Raw genomic sequence first — 25476 nt, 5'->3', positions numbered from 1 at the left:
TTTAATTCTCATTATTACTACTCTTATTAGTGAAATAAACAGAACCTTAAAGAGAGGCATAATTTTTCTGTTTCTTTCACTACTGAAAAGTTAATATTGGAAGTAGAGTAGGCTGGTCTCTAAATTACATGGGCTGATATTATTTTCTGAAGAATATTCTACATTTTATGTATAACGTTTGTATATATATTACAACAGCTGAGCCCTACAAATGATAATTTAATAAAAAAGTTCTGCTTGTTCTATAATAAAACATTATTTTTTGTTATAAATTGAATATTTTGTTTTTTGGAAGACAGAAGTTTGGCCAGTCAGTTTACGACTTATATAATTATTTTAATTATTAGCTAACGTTATTATTTTAGAGGACAAGACAGTGCCTGCACAAACATTAATAATAATATACATACATAAGTTAAGATGTAGAGTTGGGGAAAAAAAGCCTTGTTCTTTTTAAAAGCTGGATTTGGTAAATTTATTCTCTGCTACTCAGAGTGAAACAGTGATTTTTTAAGGTGTAACAGGAAGTAGGTACATTAGTATAACCGCATTTCTTTGTAAGTTAGAATGACAAAGTTTTGTATCTTTCTTTCTTTGAATTTAAGAATGTTCATTATAAGTAATTTGCAGCACTTACTGGAATTGACAATTGGTTAAAGCTGTTTTTTCTCTCTAGTCTGTCATTTCTCTGAACAGTCTCACTTCAATTACTAGAGTTAATTCAATAGAAACATTCAAGAAAACGAAGAGGCCAGAAAATCGGAAAGTACGACATCACTAGCACGACAGACACCCTGTATTATGGAATGGACAGACAGCGAAATATCGAAATATGTCCTGTAATAACAGGACGTTTCTGGAGGATGTCGCACATTGTGCTTCACGGCAAGGAGAAAAAAAAAGATGATTATTATAACGGTTTCGGAAAATGCATTATTATGAAATACTTGTACCGTGGGGGCGCCACGGTAGCCGAGCGGTTAGAGGCGAGACCTGCGAAGCTAATATGTATTGTGGTACTGGGTTTGATTCCCGGTCTTAGGCCTTGGATTTTATTTAATGGTTAATAAAAGAAATTTACAGTAAAGTACGTTTGCTAGTCGCCTCCGTCCACGATACCTATTGGTAGATGGACGTTAAGTCCCGCCTGAAAAAATAGGCGATTACTTTACTTTACTTTTTTTTACTTGTACCGTGGGAAATCATTTCCTCAAAGTAGAGATACTTGTAAAATGTATGGTAAGGAGACACCAGCTCACCCACTTTGAATAGAATTTGCTGGCAGACCTAAGGTTCGGAGCAGATTACTGACATCGCATAGGATCGTAAAGTGTGACTCGTCTCACTGTATCATTTATCTATAAGGGGTTATTTTTTAACTTAAAGACTGTCAAGAGATATTAAAAAAAAAAAAAAAAAAATGGGTACCCTAATGCGACATGTCTACAAGTCTAAGCCCTTTTGCCAGGAAAACTTGACAAAAACAAGGAATAAATTTACCAAAACCTCTTAAAAAAAGAAGAAGTTAATTTGATCGCAATTTCATCATCTATCTTAAAATCATATCGATACAGAAATACTTCCAACAAACTGTATTTTCATTAAATATTATTTCTACGAAATAAAAATTAATCAAATCTAATGATTGGTCTAATAATTTTGCTACTATACAGACAAGTAATATATTATATAAATTTTATGTAGCTATCAAAACATTTAATATCTACTTCTCAGTTCACAATAAACAAAAATAATTTATTTCATTATCTATTTTATCACTTTTGTTATTGATTTCTTTCTCGTTTTATACATTATAACTTTGTTTCATTAATAATTAATATTACACTTTGACACTGTTCTCACAATCATTTAGAATTATTATTTTGTAAAAAGTAACAACCACCTTCCATTTAGAAGAACCTGTTAAAAAACACGAAAAAACAAGTACTTTAGAACCAAAAACTGTTTTGAATAATAACTAATAGTAAAATATTGTTTGGATTGCCTACAAAGTATTGCAGATTTCGCATTCATGAAATTTCCTTTTTGCCGCGCGACAGCGTCCTCTTTAACTTTCTGTTAAATAAAAATGAGCACCTACTAGGAATTCAACAAAAACATTTCGCAAAATAATACGAATAATTATTGGTCACTCAACTCCTCAGATAAAATAATAACCAGAAGAAGGTTATTCAGTTCTAATAACTTTTTAGGCGTGTGACGAACATTCTTATTTATCAAAAAAGGCTATTTAGTATTGGATATTGATAAATTTAAGTTTTCTGCCTTTTTGAAAACTAAATTTATCATCAAACTAAATGCTGCACCAAATATACAAATTCGATTATCTAGTATTAAACAAATTGTGAAAAGACATTAGAGAAAGATCACCCCATTAAAACAAGCTAAAGTTTTGTCAAAGGGTCTCACGCTAAGTGCAAAATAGTAACATGAAACAAAGTCAAATCTTAAGCGGTAGCATAATATTACAGGATTTTTTCCCCTTATTTTAATATTACCTCGATGAAATACAAGTTTTGAAAAATATATTGCTTTTAATACAGTTTCTAATTACATATAAAATAATAATTTAGGTTCCCTAATTTTTGAAACAGGTTCCTAACTAGGCCTGTGGGTGGGTAGGTTCCAAAGCAATATTGTGGGGACCGCTATCTGCCGACTTGTTACACCAAGAGTTTGTAAACTTGCTGACGTTAGATAAACGGCAAATTCGTTTTTTTTTTTCTTCTAACAAAATTGAGCCTGAATCAGCGGAAGCAACTTGTGTCATTATCAACACATTAGAACCAAAAACAGCTGTGGAATAAGTGTGCTATGTTTACTTTATAAGTTTCGAAATTTTATAAAGTTGTTAACAACCATTGAGAGGATCATCGAAGCTGAGCCTCTTGAAAAGTGCCGATGACTTACAAGGTAAAGGGGGTACGATTTAAAGCATTGGGATGTGAAAAACTAAGCAAGTGAGTATTCTAGAGATGACAGGAAAATAGAAAACACTATTTTAAAATATCACCATCTAAATTCAGCGTTACACAACGATCCGCCTTCTTAGCAAGTTGTGATTTGCAATGAAAATTATTTGAAGATGGCTCCAGAAGAATCTCCAAGGTAATGCTCCAAGTAGAATTGTACCCAGAGAACTTCAGGAACATTATTTGGTGGTCTGTAAAATCAAAAGGCTATTTTTAAACATTATATTTAAATGGGATCTAGCAAATCACTGAGATGAACAGAAATTTCAGCACCTGATCACAGAAGGAATCAATTTTTCGTGAGAACATTCGGCCACAATGTAGTATAACCATCAGCTCCACCCAAAACCAGCTACCACTTCTTTAGCATTCAACTAAGTTTTGTAGAGGTAACTGACATAGAAGTCGATCCCGTTTCCAAAATCATAGGCTACAAGAATAAGGTAGCTTATCTCCTTAATTTAGTTAACACTGATGGTTCGAGACTGGTTAAAAAAAATTGAAATTCAAGAACAGAAACTGTAATAACTTTGTGCGCAACCTATATGTATTTGCTCTCCAGCTAACGTTATGATGGCAGGAGTAGGTCACTAACGAGAATCGAAGGATTTAATATCAATTTTTCATATATTTGTTTTAGAAGTTATAGCAAATAAAGCAAGATAAATGTTGAGTTAGGCCTCTGTGGGTAAGCGTAATTTTTATTTTATTATTTCAGTTCAAGATGAAATAAATGGAACCAATACAAGTGTATGACAACAGATTGCGATAAGACATTTCTTCTCTCTAATCAAGTGCACAATTAAAGAGAGAACTGATTTCAAACTTGAGATGGGTGCCTCAGTATGATTTCGAGTAAAAGTAAATAACATTCATGTCCAAGGCTACGACAGTTAAGTGGTCCATCTACAACCGCTTGTACAAATATTAAAGAAAACCTTCCTGAAGCATCCATCCTTCATTTACGGTTTGTATCAACGCTTATATTTTCTCTTTTTTTTTATATTTTATTTTAACCAAAAGGAAGTAAGAAACTCATTCAGTATTTTACCCATGTTCAAGAAAATCTTATTACAAAAATAATCTTATAAAATTCACTTTTTAATTATGGGCAAAAAAATTAAATTTTCTTATTATTTTTACTAATTTCTTTCTTAAAATTTTCGAAACTCTTTCCAAAAACACTTTCCGCTTAGAAGGGAAGGGATTAGCGAACACTGGATTCCACTGCCGCGATGACGGGTTCGAATCCACCTGCTGCTCTTAGATTTTTTCTTCCTAGAAGCTTCGTACAGCTTACTGTCCGGTGACAGACTATGTCTGTATCGAGAGAACAGTGTCCGTAGGCTGGTAGTGCACTTTAAAAAACCCGGTTAATAACCTCAGATATAGCGTCTTAAATTCAGAAAAAAAAATCCGTTTAGTTTCCTTGAGTCGGAATAAAAAGTTTTTAGAAAACGATCGATGTGTGTGTGTGAGTTTGTAATGTTTCTCCGGAAAAAAATTCCAGTAACTAAACGATCAAAATTCCACAACTGAAAGTACCACTTTTATGAACGGAATTTTCTATTTTTTTAAAATTAATTTCTTTTTTGTCTTAACTTTGTATTCACATTACACATAGTACACTTTTATTTTTATAGGAAAATTGGTTTTAGGACATTTCTGAGGTTGTGTGCTTCTAAACTGTCATGTTAGCGGAATGTGCTAAGGTTGAAGGTAGTAAGAATTAAATTTGTAAAATTTAAACTTGGGAGTTAGAAAAAATTATAAATTAAAAGTTGTAGTAAAGGGAGTGTTTTGTTTTTACAATTTTATTGATACAAATAAAATTTACTGGGGTTCATTTACACGTACGGACACGTATACACTCACCACTACACCAGGTCCAAAAACAGACGGAAAAGCTTTAATTCTTCTAATTTTGTAAATCTGAAAAATGAACAACTGGAAAAACGAATATCGAAAAAAATACTTCCTCCACTGAAGGCCAGTGAACTCTTACATACGTTGATCCGCCTTAAATTAAAAAATATAATTTTTTGCCCACTGTATGAATATCCTGAACAAACTCTTTTTATTTTGTTCATTTTTTTTATTTAATCATTTAAACATTCACCATCCCAAATTTGGCTTACCTACTAAATTTTCGAGAAAAGATACTAAATATTTGGCATCTACGAAGGGAAGACATACTAACGTTATTACTCGTATTTAGTTTCAACATTTTATTAAATGTCTAACGGAAACCTTCATATGACAATATTGCTTTACCTAAATTATTAATCGTTTTAAACAAAACTAAAGTTAATCATAAATAAATAGAATAATTATTCTTAATTTTAAAAAATTTGAACTACATAAGATTTTTTGAAACAGTTGATTTCCTCTAATAATGTATTTACAAATAAACTAAATTTTATAATTTGGTGTGATTTTATTTTGAAAACCATAACGGTTAATAATGTGCGTTCCCAACACCCAACAATTCCGAAACACAGACATCAACATCACATAACAAATTTGCCGTCATATGAACCACACACCACATTTTCCCATCCGGATTTGCGTCATTTTTTGTTTTAAAAGTTCTTCAGCATTTTGCAAAGAAAAAAGCGCAAACAAATTGTACGTTTAATTGCTGGTGGATTTGTAGATGATACTTCTCATAGTATTGAATGTTTGTCAGGTCCAGTCTCTGTAATAATGCCATTGCACATTTCTATTGCACTAAATGCGTTTGTATGGTGAAGTATTAATATTTTTTTCTCATTTGCACTTGATTTTAACACCACCGTACTCTAAGTACTCTAGTAAGAACTAGTATCCATTTAACCCAGCATTATTTTTAGTCTTAGGGTTTAGGATTAATAGCCTGTGATTTTGATTTGTTCTTACGTTTTTGTGTAGCGATAAACTTAATCACACGGTCCAGATACAAAAGAACGAAGTCTCACCAGAAGCTATTATAATAAATTTAAACAATGTATTTATGTAAACATTTTACTTGTTTTATATCCTTGAGACTGTAACACAGACTGTGTCTTAGTAACAATCCGATGATTCTGAAGCGTAATACGTGTTTTTTTTTTTTTTTTTTTTTTTTTTTTTTTTTTTTTTTTTTTTTTTTTTTTACATACATTAGGTGATATTATAAGATCAAATATAAATGAGAAAATGGAAAATCTGATGGACTCACAACTAATGTGGACACAGCAAACTCAAAATACTATTTAGTGCAAAATAAATAAATAACCCCGACGACAATGGCCTTATTAGGACCGAAATACCTAGAAAAATCGTTTGGAAAAAAGTTTCATCTACAAATTAACAAACAAAGAATTCCTACTAAACTCATCACGAACAAATAACAGTAAATGATTGTTTTCAATTTTATTGGAAAACAAACACTGAGAATTATAACATTAAATACAGACTGAAGATTTAACCTCCTGCATTACTGAATTCACTAGAATTTAGATGACTGCAAAACTTTGCCAACTTTCTCTATGCAGTTTTAAGCCATTTTTATTTAATCATTTATTTTTCGTAAATAAAAGGCAGTGGCTTTTTACCTATTTAGTGGGTTCTCTCATTCGGTATTATATTTATTAAAAAGAAAACATTTATTTTCTTTGGCACTTTAAATCCATTGTTTGAAAGGATATTTTTTTTTATTTTCTTTTTACATTTTAATTAAATACACTAATAATAAAAGGCAAATTAATCGATTGTGCATGGGTAAGAACATATACATACGTTCGAATTTTTACTTTTATAACAGTTTAAAGAGGGATTAATTGTCAATCTAATGCTTATTTTTGTTTTGTTTTTTTAATGCTATAATAAATTTTGCTAATAAACAGAGGCGTTTCACCCCATAGCCTTATTCAAGTTTAAATTATTTTCCAACTGAATTGACGATAATTTTGAAAAAAGAAAAAATTCTCTAGTGATTATATATTTTAAAAACATTACAGTTGGGCTAATTTATAAATTAACAATAAATTTTTACAATAAAATATTAATTATTCCCTATACAATAAATATTTCCCTTTTTAAGGGTTGGAAATATAAAGATTTGCAATATTAACAGAACGAAAAAAATAAATAAAAATTTAGAACAATGAGTATTTTTCTTAACCAAACATAATCAAATAAAACGGTCATAAAAATAGTTAATTTGTAAGTAATTGTTTGTTTTCTGTTTAATAATAACAGTAAATAACAATAAACAAGCCAACAGAACAGTGTAATTAATGTACGTTTACTAGAAATAAAATGCGTTTTAAGGCAGGGTTACGATTACAATAAAGAAAATGGCTGTTCAAAACATAAAACTAAACGTTAGTTCGGTACATTACAGCGTTTTTCAGGACTTGAATTCTGAATAAGGGGGGAGTAAATTGGAAACAAAATCGTAATCTGCCTACGCACTCATCTTTCAATTCAACCGCAACATAAATATTTTTGTTTACTTTTATCCCGATTATAAAAAATATTCGTAACGAAATTGTACTTAAATAATGACAACCAAATCAACCATACGTTTATATATATATATATATATATATATATATATATATATATATATATATATATATATATATATATATATATATATATATATATAACCCATATATATATATATATATATATGGGTTATAAATATATAACGTTTATTTAAAAAATATTTAACAATTTAATAGAATTTTTTTTGTTGCTTGCTACTTTTTTTTTAATACAAATATTTACAATATTTATAATATTTCTTCTATGTTTAATTTTTTTTATGTTATATATATTATTAATAAATAAATATATATGTATATATATATTGTTACAACTGACTAAATTCACCCTTGCTATCAAGAGTATTACAAAAAAAAACCCTTTGGAAAATGGTAATAATTACACATATTTGATATTAATATAATGCTGCATCATTTATTTTTTCATAACATTATTGAAGGCCCAGGTTAAACTGCAATCTAAAAAATATATTATTTCTGTACATTATTTGGATCTGTTTAGTATTAGATGCTGTGATCGTAGCTCTAAACCAATTTCGGGAACAACCGAAATTATTTCACTAATCGTCTACAAAAACATAAATTAAATTTATTCAATATTGCTTCTTTCTTTTTTTCAAAAATTGAATTGCGAAATATTCAAAAATTCTTCCCTAACTCATTTCGTTAGTCTGTATTTATTTTTATTTACTTTATCCCACAAGACGTTTTAGGGAGTGTATGTTCCCCACAGCTTTGTTATTCATAATTTACATAAATATTTTATTTACAACGACTACTCAAGGAGTTGGAAGAAAACAAATAATTAAATTAAATAACAAAACAAAAAAAATTAATTATATGCGCTGCAGTTGGGCAGCTGGCTACTAATTGAGAACACTAGTTTTATGCACCGTTATCTCCTTTGATCCTACCTTTTGCATCTAACCTTCTGTGGGCAGGCAGCTTTTCTTCTCAACTTAGCTGGAACCATCGTATGGTGGGTATTGTTATTGTTAATACAATTATTATTATTATTGGTGTAATTTGATGATGAAATTAGCCGAGATCGTTTGACCAATGGAGGATGATTTCCGACACGAGAACTTAACGGTGTTTCTGTGACAAGTCGTTGTCCACCGCTTGTTTTGATCCCAGCTAAATTTAAAAGTGCATCGGCTCCTTCTGCTGTTTTTCGCCTCTCCTCCAATTCAGGATCCTCAAAGATTCGAAGCGAACAACTAGATAACAATATTATTGTTATTATTTTATTTAAAAAAATATTTTTATTTTTTAATTTAGGACGCGTCAATATCTGAGGATTCAATTATTATTACTTTTTAATTTAAGGGGCGTCAACGTCTAAGGACAATGTTATTGTTATTAAAATGTTACTTATTAACTCAAAAATTCCATCGTGGGTTTAGCTGTTATTAAATTGGATTGTTGGGGACTTCCAGGACTATTCTGAGCGTTCTCAGAAACATTGATTGGTGAGAACAAAAAACATTTAATTGGCTCCTCCGCAGTTTCGTTTGGGGAGAAAATAATAGGCATCATGAGACATATTTTCAATAATGTACATATTTTGTTTTATACACCAGTTCCTGGTACTTCCTTATCTTATTAACTCTCGAGGAGCCCATAAACCATCAAAATGCATTGCACAGTCAGAAGCCCTTAGCTTAGTAGGTGAAACAGATCTGTGGATATTAGAAGATCCTAGTACCATTCATGGGAGGATACCTGACTTGTTAGAAAAATGGAACAATAATACCGTATCCAAAGACGTGCAAAGAGCTCTTCATTCAAGTTACAGTACTATTTACAGTGAAATTAGTAGCCTAGGTCTTGGCGAGACATACTTATTACATAAAAACTTTCAATAAGTATAATAAGATTTGTTAACCAACTTAGAGAGTCTAGAACCGAAGAGGTACGGGTTTGGTATAAGGGTATCCTACCATAAATTGAGTGTGGTACCATATGCACAATCTGCAACATGCATAAGGAAGAGAATCTGAAACATTTCTTCTTAAGGTGTCTAATTTACTCACCATCTAGGAAGTACAATCTACTACCTACAGCAATATCTTTTAAATATTCATCAAATTTCAGAAATTCAATAGATATTATCACTGGATAGGTAAACAAGTTGAAGGACATTTTTTATTTTACCACAGGAAGCTTACAATTAAGATCATTTGTTTTAAATGAATAAACATATCGTTATTATTTTTTTTATTCTGATAATTGTGTATCTTGCTGTTGTGGTTTGTTTAATACAAGTGTTTGTTTTTGTTTAATTTTACTGTACTTATTAATTTTTGTCTTAAATTTTAAAGTATGTAATGGTCAACTCCTGTTACATGCAAAAGGGATAAATACAATTTTTCTTCTTTCTTTCATAGCAAAGTCATTATCTCGGCTAGTCTCAGAACTGTTGTAAGATAACATTGCTACGCCTCTGACAACACCTTTCAAATTATTCACAATGTGCTGGATGGATTCGACGACCGTCGCATGAGAACGTACACACCCTTGTCAATGTCCTTCAAGACATGTCTCCCGTACGCTCTTGTTAAGATCAACTAGTCTTGAAACGTCAGATATCCAATAATTATGACTTGATAATATGTTCTTTATACTAAAAGAATTCTTGAGGAAAATGTGTCTCTTCAAGCACAACTACAATTCATAAAAACGCACAAATTGAAAACTAGCGAATTACGTTCCTGAGTCCAAAGACATTAATGTGGATCAAGATGTAGGTGTACTGCTTTTTTTTCTTTTTCTTTTTTTTTAAATCGCATTAAAGAACTTATCAGAATGCACAATATTAGCTAAGTTTACAGAAAGAGGCAGAAAATACTACCTTGAGTTAGAGTCTGAACCATCAGCAAACGCTTCATCTGCTGAGATGTGCTCGAGTCCTGACTCCAGACTGCTGTAGGTATGGTCGTCGCTGGATCTAGTTATGAGACTGCTTTCTTCATCCTGCATTTGAAAACAAATAACTAAGACTTAATAGTAAAATCAAAATTCTTAATATTCTTCTCGTAAAACTCTTACTTCTTTAATGGCGCATAGTAATATAGTGGCAGAACTACAGTGTTACTGCATCACAAGAAATTTGCACTGAAAAACTCTTAAAAATTACGGTAATTTTCGGTTCAATATTAGAATTATTACTTGTTATGAAATACGGATGTAATTGAGTTTAGTTAGATATTCACGTAGTTTATGCAAATTATTCCCAAAACCAATTTACAATATTAATTCCAACTTTAAATGTAAAATTGGTTTGACATCAATATTTGCGGTACAATTACCATCAAAAATTTTGCCCAAGCGCGACCCCCTGACTGTGACCTGCTTTCCAATCCTCTGATGTAGCGGGAGAGTTGCGAAATAAAATACTCTTATTTGAAACCCCAAATTTAATTCATATAAACAATCTATGTAACTGATGATAAATTAATAAATACTGCACAGATTATAAGCAAGAGGGGCCGCAATAGGGATGCACAATATAAACAGTTTGCTGGTATCTAATTTTAATAAAAGCATATGTACAAAAAAAAAAAAAAAAAATGAATGCTCACTCGGTGCCTGTATCCATTGGAATTCCCCTGCAAAGACATCCTTTTTTGATATTCTTCTGTAAAAAAATAAAGGCATTAATATGATTATAATTTGTCACTTACTAACTTTCACACATGAGTAACTATCAACAAACACGCTTCGTTGTTCCAGAAGCTCGTAGAAAAACACAGCTATTCTCATGGTTCTAGCTCATTCTTTTTCATTGAATTACGAATTTTTTTAACATATCGAACTGTTTAATAACATGATACGGTTTTGAAAATCAAACATTAATAGAAAATGACGCTTTAACGGGGAACAGTACAGCCCTTATCCCAGATAGCTGCTCTGAAAATAACTGTTCTACAAAAATAATGGAAATATGTTAGACCTGTGTAAATAATCCTTATACGAAGTTTACTCACTCCGATCATTTTCAATTTTTTCGGAAGGGAAGGGATTAGCTATGAGGTTAGCATACTGGACTCCCACGCGGAGGTCCCGGGTTCGAATCCAGCAGCTGACCCTTAGATTTTCTCTTCCTAGGAGCTTCTTACAGCTCACTGTCCGGTGATGGACAGTGTTGTCTGTAACGAGAGAACACTGTCCGGAGGCCGGCAGTGCACTGGAAAAAGCTCTGGGCGCTAATGACCTCAGCTGTTGATGCGCAAAAAAAAAAAAAAAAAAAAAAAAAAAAAAAAAAAAAAAAAAAAAAAATTTCGGACTCAGGAGACATCTAAACGTATAAAACGCTTAATCGAAAATATGGGATAATCACAATACTTCTTATTCTGGGTAGAATTTTGAGACTTGCTCATTAAATTAAACGTTTAAGGAGATAAGTTGTGCACCTCTAGTGTGGGACGAAATGTGTAGCCTGGCGTGCGGTCCATGCTTCAAGACAAGCATAGCGGCGGCAGCGTCTACATCGTCCAGTTCTTCATCTTGACAGGTGGAACCCTCGGGTCCGTTAGGCTCTCTGGTCGGTCCTGCAGGGCTGGGGCTCCTGCGAACAATAAGTTTGTGTCTTCTTAGTTAAAGTTAAAGGGAACATACAATAACTAGCCACTCTTTCGTTTTTATAGACAATATCTTAAATTGGACATTGATTGTTTGCGAATTGTGGGATCCGTCGAAATCATATCACAAAAACGACTATTCAGAAAATCTCTGCAGCTTGCAAAGAAATTAAACCAGGAAATGCCTCTTGTTCTAATCTAATCTAATAAAAATAAGTATAAGACAGATCTAACTTTATTTCTGAACCTAACTTATTTTCATTTTCAAATAAAACAAAACTTTTCTGACTAAGGGGACGTCTAAACGTTTAAAACGCTAAACGCTAATACAAAATTTGAGATAACCGCAATAGTTCCTCTTTTAAGTAGAAAGTAATTAGAATAAAAGGTAGACACTCAATCAGACGTTATAATTTGCATGTCACTCCACCAGACTACTCGAAGAAGACAGCGTGACTTTACACAGAATCTTTTGCTTAATACTGATTGTAAAAAATCCTCATTGCGCTCTTAATAAGATAAACGCATATAACCTCCATTCTAACTTAAATCTCATGCGTACAAACATATTATCAAATGTTCTAGAATTGACAATAAGTAAATTTTCACTCAGTATTGAGTGTATTGTCAAAAATTAACAGGTAGATGTGACGCTCCCTCAAACGGGAGTTTCAGATTTGCTACCGTCTTTAACATATTAATATTGTTGATGCGCAACTCTTGTATCTATCTGCGCTTAATTCTTGACTCTACCTGAAGATTGGTACTAGAATGTTCTACAAGTCTGCAAGCTCTATCTCCTATTACTCAAGAAAGGTCAGGGAAGTATTTCAGGAAATGAGGAGGTCTTGAAGTTTGGTTGAATTAGGCGTCTCTCTAGTTTAATGAGCCCGATCTGCAATTGGTTTGTCTCCTTGAAGATTAGCTCGGCGGGGTACCGACAGATAATTGTTCAAGGGGAAATATACTTTTTCTTGTTTAGGTACAGAATTGTAGCTCCCTTCCAGTGATAACATTTGTTCAGTGAACAAAATAACGTCTGTAAAGTGTGTCGTGCATGTGATAATGAGCTTGAATCAAGGGAAGCCGATATCCGCCTATCGCTCATCGGAACCACAACAATATCGGCCTGGAAAACATCACCTAGGGGTATCACTAAGTGATTTCTAGAGTATAATTCCGAAATGCCGTTTGTAAGCTTACTTACAGTACTATTACAAAACCCCTTGTAATTTTTAGAAGAGATTACAAAATTAAAAACTACCTTCTCCTTAGGTGAGGAGCAGAGTTGTTTTTGTCCAGATTAGTGTAAGGATGGTAGGGAGCTTTCATTAGAGCTTCGACCAGTTTGGGTCTTGACACTGGATCTACCATCCACAAGGAACCCTTACCAAGGTTCTATGAAAAATATATATACAGAAAAAATTAATCCACTTCATAAAATAAACAGTTTTATAGATTTCATAAAAACAATAATCTATGTATCTATTGAATTCCTACTTTATAAAATGCAAAATGAACCAAACATATAAAAGTTCATACCTTCTTAGTATCTAAAATCTTGGGGGATATTTTAAAATGTTTGTTTAGAACATCCATTCAATTTAGTCATTCAATATTCACCAACTACTATTTGAAATTGAGAAAATTTAAATTAGTGTCTACTACAGACTTTTGTAATTTTATTGCAATCTGTTTCGAAAGAATTTTCTATTTAATTAAATAATTGGTGTAATTCAACCAACAGTAATATTCAAACAATGGAAGTAATATTTCTCAATGTCTTTGAAATCTTTACAAAATTGTGTATTGGTGAATTATAAAATTGTGACATATGTCTTAAATTTTATTTCATTTAAAACAAAAAACAAACTTATTCAATTTTAATTAATTGTTAAAAACTGTTAAAACCATTATAAATATACATACAAACAATAACGAAAAATAATATCTAATCATTGAAATTTATGGTACAAAAGTATCTTAATTAATTTTTTTTTTAGTATAAAAGAAAATCGTCGTATTGGATTTCGAAGGGGGAAAATTAAAACTCTGAAACAGCTTTTCAATGAAAGTACCGGTACCTTCGGTTGGCCTATTTTCTATATTTTTAGGTCAACGAAAAACGTTCGATATTCTGTTTTTTAGTGAAATAGTGGCACATCCAATCCTAGATGAGGCTGGAGGGAGCACAGGTAAGACCAGACGCAGAGAGCGTGAACAAGTTTTGGTTTCTTGTTACTAAAAGAAAATACTTTCCAAACAGATGACTTTTCCTCTAGCTAGCAATAAAAATAACTTTTTAAAAAAATTATTTAAAAAACTTAAAAATAACATTTTGTATTTAAAATTTAAAGCTCCTTAGTAAACAATCACCATTAAAAAAAAATTTCTGGCATTCTATTGCTGAATTCTCACGATTTGAGTTATTTACGTTATTAGAGTTCTGTCGTTAAGTAGTTTTCTGAAGTACCAACAGAGGCTATTCTACGGGTATAAATCTAGATTTGGATTTAATTCTTTAAAAGTTAATGAGGAAAGTAAACATATTAACTTTTATGTTTTGTTATTAGCCATTCCTTCTACTCGCTTCAGTCAAAACATAATCTAAACAAATTACTAGTTAGTTACTAGAGATCTTTAAGATAAGGTACTTTATTTTTCTAAGCCATGTTTTTTTAACACTTACCGGCGCTTTATCAACTTTTTTGAAACACTTATTTAAAGATAGGTTGTGCCTGACCGAATTCTTCCATCCTGTAGGTGCATTTCGATAATACGGGAAGTGATCAAGAATCCATGTATAGATCTCTTTGACGGGCAGTGCTTTTCCTTTGGAATCTTCTATGGACATGAATATGAGGCAGGAAAACGAATACGGCGGCTTGGAAGTGATGTGCACCTGCAAAAGAAATTAAATTTAATGAAGACGAAACAACCTTAATTGCTTTATCGGTAGAACTGAAGCAATGACTACATCAACAATGGACTTGAATTGTTGCCTTTGGCTGCATAAAATGATACCTATTTGGCGACTAATCTCATTAAAACCAGATAAACTGGGTTCGAAAATTTTGTAATGCCAAAATCTTTATTTCTACAGACTAAATTCTCTCAAAAAGTATATGAGAATCGAGACTATTTTAGATTTCTTCGTCTCCTCATTTTTTTTTTTTTTTTTTTTTTTGAGCTCGTAAGTATAGGCATTTTTAAATAGAATGTTCTTGGAACATTGCGTTACTTCTAAAGGAACGACGGAAACACATTTTATTATTGTTACCGATAGGTCCTGCGTTAACAATGTGATTTCCAGTAAGTTTTTAAGTTACCGAGTCTTCTAACTGAGTGTAGGCGATTTTCCATTGGAAGGAAGGAATTACTTTTTGAGAAAATACTAAATAATAAATAGTTTGTTGGTATCCCTGGCAGGCTTCGCACTTTCATCCATCATCAGAGGCATTTTATTAAGCGCGGTGTAGAGATTTTGACTTCACTTACGTCACCGTCTCGCACTACACTTGCTGACTTATGTTTAATGTTTTACTGACTAATGTTTAATGCTGAATAATAGTCAGCAAGTGTAGTGTGCGAGACGGTGACGTAACAGAAGTCAAAATCTCTAAACTGAGTAATCTACCTCTAACGGTGGTTGGAAGTCCGAAACCGATCAGGGATGCAACAAATATGCTCGCTAAGACGGATAAAATCAAATATATTATCCAGCACTGTGGGCCTAACTAAATTTGTAACTTAAATATTTCTTGGTTTTCGAAATAACTGGAAACAACATGTTTTCTCTTTATTCGCAACACTTCTTAGAACAATTTTCTGAACGGATAGAACACTTCCAATCAGGAATGAAATTTGTGTCCACTTTCGTCTTGGATGAGTAATTTAAGCTAATTGACTGTACTTATTATATGCACTCACTTGCGGATCATACGGAATGTGGTGTGGATGTTTATTCTTAGAAGGTGACGTAGCGCTAGGACCACCGCCACCAATGTTGGCTTGAATATGTCCTGCGAGAGACGTAGCAGCTGGCACCGGACTGCAAGAAGCCACACTTGAGCACGTTGACTCACTCTGCTCACTGGCGCATTCTTCAGCATAATCTGATGTCGGAGATTCCTGCTTGCTTCCCATGACCGTACCTGTAGTACCTCCCGTGTTCGTCCTCAAATTGATGTCTGCAAAAATTTATTTTTTATTGTGCGTAAATCGACAAAATTAAATAATTAATGACAAATTCTGTTTTAACCAATACAAAAGTAATAATTTTTTAATGATAGGTTTAAATACATTATAAAAAATAATTTCATGCCGATTCTCAGCGATTAACATGAATTGAATTAGAGAACTTGTGGATGTTGCCCTAACCGAAAGTTTGTATTTTGTGGATTGTGAGAGTTTTGACAAGCGAGGCGCGTGTCTGTTGAATGAGTCCATTCTTGATAGATAATAAATACACGCAAAAGGAGGTATCCTTTAATGGACTGGAGCTTAGCAAAATCCTTAAGTGCTGGGTCTCTAATATTTAATTTAAAAATATACTTTTTGTACGTATTAGTTTTCGCCAATTCGCCGATGGTGGAACTATAAAACCTTGCAATTCTGCCTTACATATACATGTACATTTATTTATATATTATTGTTTTACGTAATAATATCGCATAATTAGGGAAGTAATATATGATGAATTAGCAAGCAATTAGATGTAAGAAATGACTACAGAACCAACTCTCTATAGTGTTAGTTTCTACTTAGAAACGTGTCCAAGTTTTTGATGTAAGAGAGAACTTGTAATTATTAGATTGGCTTGAATTTGCCGAACTCAAGAAGATTCCCAAATTAACTTTTTCTTCAAGCCCTATGCATTTATGAGTGTTAGAGTCATTAGTCTGAGACATCCGCTGGATGCTAGGTCTTTAACTTTTTCTTCAAGCCCTATGCATTTATGAGTGTTAGAGTCATTAGTCTGAGACATCCGCTGGACGCTAGGTCACTTCTGGAATAGTATTATTGAAGTAACAAGCAGAGTACTTTCTAAATTTTTAACAATGTATTACCTTTTAGAAGGTTCTTATCCTGAAGCCAAGACAAAGAAGTTAGATCGTCATCTTCAGCTCGTCCCACAGTTGGCGGCTCTACCGCTCCATCTCCCTCCTGCAATGCCATTCCGAATTGTCCATTATTACACTATTTATGTAGGGAATATAGTTTTAAATTATGTAACGTGTTCGATCTAAACGAACTGATTCAAGAAGCAGGATTTACTTTGAAACTCAGTGGGCTGTGTATTGTAAAACACATCACAATCTGAGGTAAGAGCGGCTGGAAAGGGAGCTAGAGAGGGTTATTGTGACTGTGTACGAACACAATGTATTTCGAGAAAATGCCAAATCAGAGTGGTGCCTCCAATTCCCCAGACCATTGCTGCCCTAATATACAAGAGAATGTTTTATTAGGATTTATAACTTAGCGGTGGCGGGAAGAGGACTGGTAAGACGAGGGTGGACATCAGTGGACGTCACTCAACCTTTTAAAAACTGTAACTCATCTACGAATTTTTGTTGTTATATTTGCTGCTAAACCAAGTTTATTTTAACATTGTGGCGGACCATGAAGCAAAGGTAGTAGCGGTAAATCTGAGAAGTTACCTTGATGTGCAGCATGTTGTGAGGTGAGACGGGATCCTGAGCCGGCGCCACTCCTGTCTCCTCCCCCGGACCTTCTCCTCGTTCTGGAGCCATTTCACCTGCAACAATGACAACACCTTATTAGCGTCGTTTGCTATATATTTTGATAACTACTTTGAGATTGATTTGAGTTATATGTGTCTTCTATCATCAGTGGCAACTTTCGACTAAAAATTTGAAATTTTTTGCAAAGTTGCATAGGGGCACACGTATTTTAATGACTTAAGAATTTTAAAAACACTGATGACATTGGATAATCTTAACTTTGGTGTTAAAGTTAAAAGTAATATAGAAGAAACTTGACGATGGAATTTGAAGCTCCCTAAACAGATTTAAATTTGAAACATAATATCCCGCTAGCTAATCTAAAGAATGAGAAACTAAAAACTATTTACTCAACAACTAATTCTAAATCAACAATTGCCAAATCCTTGTGGCTTACCGGAAACAGATTTAAGGAACAAAAACTGTTCGAAGACTTGCTCCACAGCCAAGATTAATATCATTATCACCTCTTCACTCTTCTTGCTGAGTGGTAAACAAAGAGGACTCCGCAAAGATCATCTGAAGCAGGCTAGAGGAGGAGTGACTATTCTCAACTCTTTACTTGGATAAAATTTCACTGATGTAAGGTGTGAAATATCAAACGGCACCCAAAATACGAGTTCCAATATCTCGCTTCGTAATGGAAAATTTTGCGATTCAATATCTTGCTTCGTTTTGTTCAGAGCCCAAGTAATTTGGTTCACGTCTATCTCTTCAATTAAAATATTTTACAATAGCAAAGCAGAAAATAATTCTATGAATTACCGTTTCAAGGCTCCGTCACATAGTACGCGATTTATCAAGGCGAGCAGCGACCTCTTAATCGAAAGCGGAAAGGCAATCTTCGAGGCGATCCAATCTTTATTGAGGCGGTAGGCGATTTAGCTGATATATTGCGCAAACTTATTCGTGGGAACTTCCCAGTATCAGAAATAGAAGCAATGAAACATCTGCTTCATTTTTTATGAAAATAATATTTCTTATTTCTCACGAAATTACAATACTCTACAGAATAAAACTATGATTCGTTATAGCTAAGATATAGGATTTTATTTTTATTATCTTATTTGTTTTCATTTTCCACCATCTTCTGAAGTGGTCATAAAGTCCGATTAACCAAAGCAGTTCAAACTAATCATGTGAATGCTCCTGAAAAGTACTATTTGAGGCAGAGGTGTGCTCGTTGCTAAGATTGGGTTCCCTGTTTTACACAAATGAAATACCAAGCCTGAACTTTCTGTAAACTTCAAGATTCTCTCCTTCATTTTGGCTTTTTTCACTCCGTTTGTGAAATAAATGAAATGATTGGCTTATTAGAGTAGTTAAAAAAATCACACCGAGCTCAAATATTCTATTTGCTTCTTATGATGAGAGCCACTTGAAACTGAGAAAAACACCTATCAGACTTTATGCAATTGTCCTCCATGGTGCTTTTAGATATTTCTTTTAAAGAATTAACTAACTTGTAAACAGTGTGCAATAGGTATAACAATTAGATGACGAGGGACTGTTTGTTTTCAAAGTGGTTATGATGCAGATCGGGTGTTAGTTAAATTAGGTGTTAGTCAACACTGCAGCCACGTGTGCACATGTTGGCGGAAATAATCAGGTCAAGTGTAACTGAGAAGCCGGCCGCTAGATTGCTCTACTAGCTGCCAAAAACGTCCTCATTGAAGTCCATATTGTTCCTAAAGCCAACGACGTCTTTCATATCTTCCAGACAGTTTTCACAAGATTACAAGTTAGGTAGCTTTAATCTGGAAAAATCAGAAAGAAAACTCACAGGTCTTTTCCTAATTACAATTTTTTTCATTTTCATCAAACTGTAACTAAAAAACATTTAATTCATACTAACATTGAAAAGTTTGTAAGATCAAGCATTACATAGAAATGTCGCACAAGAGGACTCACTCTCAGTTAAAAAATTCCTAGAAACCATTATCGAGAAAATTTCAAATAATTGATAAATCCTGAAATTCTAGTAGAGGAATTTTTTTTCAAACATGACCTCCTGAGCGGCATCCCACACTGTCGTGGGATCTCGTTACACACTCATGGGACACCTACAGCGACAAACCTAATTTCCCAAATATGACTCGAGACATATTTGATCAAAATACTTCTAGGTAAGTGAATGTAAATAGCACTAACAAAATGGCAATGCAGAAACAAACGCTGTGCTAAAGTTGAGAGCTGAACTTCCTAATTAATTACAAACCCCTCGAAAAACCATTTTTTATAAATCGCACTTTTGGTGAACTGATATTCATGCCATATTTTCGAAATGTGAGATTCAGATTATTTGTTTTGGAGTAAAACGAGTTCAAAATGTAGTTTACAGAAAGTTGTACGTGGGTGAGTGGTGAATAAACTCGCTGGTGGAAAGAATCACTTCCCTGAAGGAATTTTTTCTATTCCCTGACCTTTTCAAAAATGATTCGAACGATTGTCTCTAAGATTCTTAACTAAATCTATAACTTTTATTTGAATAATCTAACAAGAAAACTTGGTTTTAGCGCATTCTGAGGAGAGAAGTAGTTTCAAAGTCTATTAAGCGGGGAGAGTAAAGCAACACGTATCGTGCAAATAACAATATTGGAAAAGTGTTCTCCTTTAAATTGCTTCTTACATTGCTAGGGAGTCCTACTTTGCATCTTTATGTGGAACAGTCTGTCCTGGAGGGCACTTGATCCCAGTAGTAAGCTAATCAAGACTTGATAAACTGCAAGCAGCGTTCCAATGACATACGCCGACTTCAGTTAACTAGAGCCCATTTTCCACGGTTTTAGCATTATTGACAAATTTTCGAAATTTCGTTTTTAACAATTTTGAGGTTCAATAGGTTCACTAACAATGTATTTGGCAAGCTCACGCTAACAGAAAAAAAATCATTGAGCAATTTAATGTTTCTGTAAACTGTGTTGTCCACCACATTGGCGTAACTCAATGGCAGGGGTGATTTTCAATTTCTCTCCATTTTGAATTATTGAGATGATTTGTTCAAAAAAAGAAATTTTCTTCGACTTTAGAGGACTTCGTCATGAATTTCTGATCAAAACTGAATTTAGAAAATTGGGTATTTAGCTGTTAAGTTGCGGAAGGGTACAAGAAATAAAAATAATTTGCTGAAAATATACGCCTCAAATGAACAAAATTAGTTCGGTTTATGAATGGAAGATGGTCTGACAGATTACGTGAACTCTCGCACAAGTGAACTCGATACAATCAAAAATCTAACACTGCGCGTCCAACCAAGCTTGACCCTGTTCACATCAAGGAATCTCCAACATAAATACTAGATAAGTAATCAATTCCGATCTGACGTAATTGTTCCCAATTGTAATCATCTTTCTGTCTATTTATCGCTGTTCATTCTTTTTTTCTTAGATTAGTTAGTTTTGAGAAAAACGGCATTTTCCAAAATTCTGCTTCTTGTAACCTTTATTGTAAACAACGTAGCGCCTAAACGCGTAAAACGATTTTTATGAATGAGGCACCATTCGATTTGGGGGGGGGGGGTCTCGACGTACTGCATGCTACTGGAGAGAAGTTAGCCCTTCATAAGTCAAGCCCCTTTTTTAAAAATTATTCCTCATATCTCTGTAAATCTAGGCCCGATTTCGATAAAATATGGCTTGGAGAAGGGGTTGGAGCTTCCCTCTGTAACATTAAAGTCCATCATGCTCTTACACCTACTATAGGGAAGTACTATTACAATCGTTACAATGATCAATGCATGAACATATTTTCATGAATGAATTGTCATTCGATTTAAAATTTTGTATAAATATGGTTTTTGGGGGTCACTTACACAATTTAGGAGGGGAGTTTGCCCACTTTAGAAATATATATATGTATGTATCTAAATGATCCCAAACGCTGGAGGGTTTTGAGGAGAGAGCATAAGACTAGGCAGACCAAGCTGAATATTAGAAAGGTCTAAAAGGCAGGTGACTTGGACTTTGTCCAGGCGACTAGACTGAGCTTTTAGCCCATGGCAGCAGGATAGTCTTCTTGTTTCTCCACTCAAACTGTTTCTCTTTCTTTCTGATGCCACTACCACTCCTACCGAAAACTGGTTTTGGTCAAACACAGGCCACTATAAAAGTGGATTTTACAGTTTTCCTATTTTTTTTTTCAATAAAGGTAGAATGATATCCTTTAAACTTGGCAAAAACCAAATAAATTTTTGTTAAGTTATATTTGAAAGTTTTTTTGGCAAAAATCAAAGTGTTTTTTCAGTGAATCATGCTCCCGCAAATATAGAATTAATAAAAATAAATGTATTTCCTGAATTACGAAATGGAAGATAACCAGAAGAGTAGTTTCCGGCTGTGGTCCGAGGGACTCAGCAACCAAAATATTTTTCGACAAGAAAATAGAAAACTTTGCTGGCGATAGTTTCCTAGATCTAAATGTTAGTTTTACAAAGTTGGGTTGTGTTTTCAAAAATAATTTGGAATTATACAGAAAGCCCGAACGGTTAAGACATATTCCAAAGGCTACCGTTTCCCTAAAAATTATTTTCGGTAAGTTTTAAGAGCAATAAGGCACCTACCTCATGTCTATTCCATTTACCGTGCTACAGTCTTGAGTGTAACAATGATCAAGTTGTTCAGTCAATCTTGATGAGATAATCTGTTACTTGTCCGGACAGAAACAATGTGCCTTAATTCCTGACAAGCTTTAAGCAAAACAAATCATTACAGCATTATTTTCTCCTTGTATTAACGCGGATTTTTTTTTATTAATGAATATCTTTGTATTAGTGAATACAGAGATGATAATTTAAAGTTATTATGAAAATTGAACAATTAAGTGAAGTAGAATTTCCGTTTTCCTTCATATATTAGGGAGGAGTAAATCAAAGTCAAAAGCTCCCCCTTATCCTTTCTATGATGGGGAATTTATGCGTGTTTTCTAAAAACAATTTTTATCATTATTTCCGCTAGTAAATTGAAAAATGCCATAGATTTATCTCCTAAATTAACATTTTACAGTCTTATCTTTAAGTACATAGCTTTAAGTATGGGGTTCCGTAAGAGTGGTTGTGTTAGTAAAAGGTTGTAATAACCTTACAAAAGGGCATAAAAACCTTATAAAAGGGCATAATAACCACTAGGTTAAAAAAAAAAAAAAAAAAAACTGCTCCTCAGTAAAGCCAACTGTGATCATGAACTCTATTTATTTGAATTATGTTTATTGTTGCCGGGTAGACTAGTGCTCCGTTCGTACAGCTTGGAGGCCGAGAATAGATAAGGTGTGAAGCCACTTCTACCGAATTTAAACGTCAGGTTTAGTTTTTGCGGGATGATGGCCTGAATCAGATCCTACAAAGAATGATAATAAAAATAATTATAATAATAATACCAGGTTTGACATAAATGCATCGGAAATTTAGAAAACTTTTTTTTGCCTTGTATTCACCTGGTGTAAAGCCAATTTAGAAGCTTTAACCCAATCGTATTTCTATCACTCGCTAATCCTAAAGCATTAAACTTAAATATTTAACTAAATTTGAAACGCTTTTCTAGAAATTAGTTTTAAGGCAGCTGATGAGAAAGTCTTCAGTCTAAAATGTCAATTTCAATTATCTGTACGGATAAGTGAACAATATGAGCGTAATAAAATACGTTCCGGAATTAGAGTTTTGCAGAAAGTATAGAGTTAGAATTGAGTCGTGAGAGTAGTCATGAGTTATTTGTGTTCAGTATTTCCTCGTCCTAATTAAACCTCAGAGGAAATTACAAAGCAAAAATACTTTGGCAGCTAAAAGTTGGCTGCCCCAGATCAGCTGACTGAGGAATGAGGAAGTGACATGCAGACGCCCTACTGGACCTAGCTCAGACAATGCCATTTCTCCTACAATAACTATTTTCGCAACAGTTTTGGCAGACATCTGACAGCTGGCAGAAGTAGGGCCACTAATTTCATACCACGAGCCCTTAGAAATCAATCATTTCTTCCTAAAATGAACCGTACCTGCCGAACAGCAACAGTAGCGATCTTGACGACAAGTTTTATAAGAAGTGCAGTTGAGGTTTTTCCAGCTGTGCACGACTTTCTCAAAATGGTTCTCATGATCGTGGAAAATATTTTTAAAAACTGACTGGTTGAAGACAATCTAATTGTAAAGCCAGTTATGAGGCTTAGAAATCTCGTCTGAATATCTTGCACTTAATTGGACCATAAGTCTTAAAAGACAATTAGACTTGATTTTTTTATAGCTTCACATTTAGGAGGCGCAGCAAGGATTTGTTGTAAGCCGATAACAGACTCAATCTTTCATTACACATCTGCCAGCGTACGATATAAGGTATCTGTCAGCCAACAATTTTTTTTTAAATACACTATGGTACTCTGACCTAGGGCAGTAATTTCTCATTTAACCGGAGTGTTGCCCTTGTTAGTTTCACCGATTTCGGAGGTGAGCGCTGTGGAGGTCAACCCCGTATTATATCTCTTGTTATATTTTCGAATACTTACGTCGCTGCTAACTCTTATTCGATACTTTCGCTCGAACATTATCCAAGACAGAATTTGTTCAGTACCCTATTCTCTACCTTTAAGTCATTGAAATAATAAGCGACTAAAGGGGACATTACTATTAGAGCCTGATAGATGTTCTACCTCATAACAAATTCCACTAGTTGAAAACCTAAGTCCCAATCGTTCGAAGTAGTAATTTTAATTAAGGTTGTTGCTAGGTTTTACTTGCCCTTTGATTGTTAGCGCTAGATTCTCAATACATGTTATGTTTGATATATAATGCTTTCAAAGTCGGTATTACGACCTTGTAAATATTTAATAGTTTCTTTGGAATTATTATCTCCACAGTAGCTTCCCAGGCGGGTAACTCTTTCGTGGAACAAAAAACTGTTCCAATAGATCGCAAGAGTTCTGTCGCAGACCTGATGTGATTTGTTTAGACGATAATTTCTGAAAAGTCTTAAAGCCTTAAATTTGGTTAATTATTTAAACTTCCTCACTTTGAACTATCAATTGAGCTAATCCAAGGAAATTATAATTTGTCAACTAGTTTTGTACTCAGACAACTTTGTTGTACTTTTTCTCTTTAGTTTTTCTCTAATCCCACTTCCGACTCAGTTCATGCCACGGTTTAGAAACATAATTAGACATTTTATAAAAGTAAACGTTCTGAAAAGTGGCCAGTAGTCCAATAGTTGCTGCACTAGTCACCTTAGTATAAGTAGACATCTGTTTGCTCGGTAAAACTGATTAAGATTATTTGCTTCAAATGTGTCGTGATGCACCTAACTGGAGACAAGGACGGAAGTAGAATTGTTATTCTATTGCTAGGTATTTGGTTGTTATTCTTGTATTAGGTATTAAATTGATATTCTAGATTAATTAGGTTGATATATTCTTTCAAGTAGTTCATAGTCTATCCACATTCCATTAGGTTTCAATTTTTCTGAATGAAATAAAAAAAAATTAATTCTTTGATTTGCATGATTTCAGTGTTTTTCATCCATTCACGGTTTTTTAAATGAATGATATGGACAGCATAAATAAGTAATTGGTCCTCTGTGCCATGCTTGGCAGATGTCCACGATAGCATAAACCTGGCATTGATGCTTCAACATGTTCTTCATTAGTATTA

General features: G+C 33.4%; 1 protein-coding gene across 5 annotated transcripts in view; it reads right to left on the bottom strand.

Moving 5' to 3' along the window:
- Positions 1-1160: 1160 nt before the first annotated feature.
- LOC141453639 (forkhead box protein J1-B-like) overlaps positions 1161-25476 on the bottom strand; it is a 55677-nt gene continuing 31361 nt past the window's right edge. For 3 of the 5 annotated variants that reach the window (XM_074127096.1, XM_074127094.1, XM_074127097.1), the window contains 10 exons: positions 17769-17866; positions 17178-17274; positions 16039-16298; positions 14798-15010; positions 13373-13506; positions 11941-12095; positions 11110-11165; positions 10380-10501; positions 8440-8745; positions 6588-7984 (listed from right to left, as the gene is read on the bottom strand). In XM_074127096.1, the coding sequence (XP_073983197.1) occupies positions 7957-7984; positions 8440-8745; positions 10380-10501; positions 11110-11165; positions 11941-12095; positions 13373-13506; positions 14798-15010; positions 16039-16298; positions 17178-17274; positions 17769-17861 (1464 nt within the window). In that variant the 5' untranslated portion in view covers positions 17862-17866 and the 3' untranslated portion in view covers positions 6588-7956. Of the gene's footprint in view, positions 1921-6587; positions 7985-8439; positions 10193-10379; positions 10502-11109; positions 11166-11940; positions 12096-13372; positions 13507-14797; positions 15011-16038; positions 16299-17177; positions 17275-17768; positions 17867-25476 lie in introns of those variants that run through there. The other 2 variants (XM_074127095.1, XM_074127098.1) reach the window with 2 other exon arrangements.

Source organism: Rhodnius prolixus, unplaced genomic scaffold (assembly GCF_049639745.1).
Source record: "Rhodnius prolixus isolate KJV_2025 unplaced genomic scaffold, Rpr scaffold_3, whole genome shotgun sequence".
NCBI classification, from domain to species: domain Eukaryota; kingdom Metazoa; phylum Arthropoda; class Insecta; order Hemiptera; family Reduviidae; genus Rhodnius; species Rhodnius prolixus.
The sequence above is the reverse complement of the archived record's forward strand: the minus strand, read 5'-3'. Positions and strand labels throughout refer to the sequence as shown.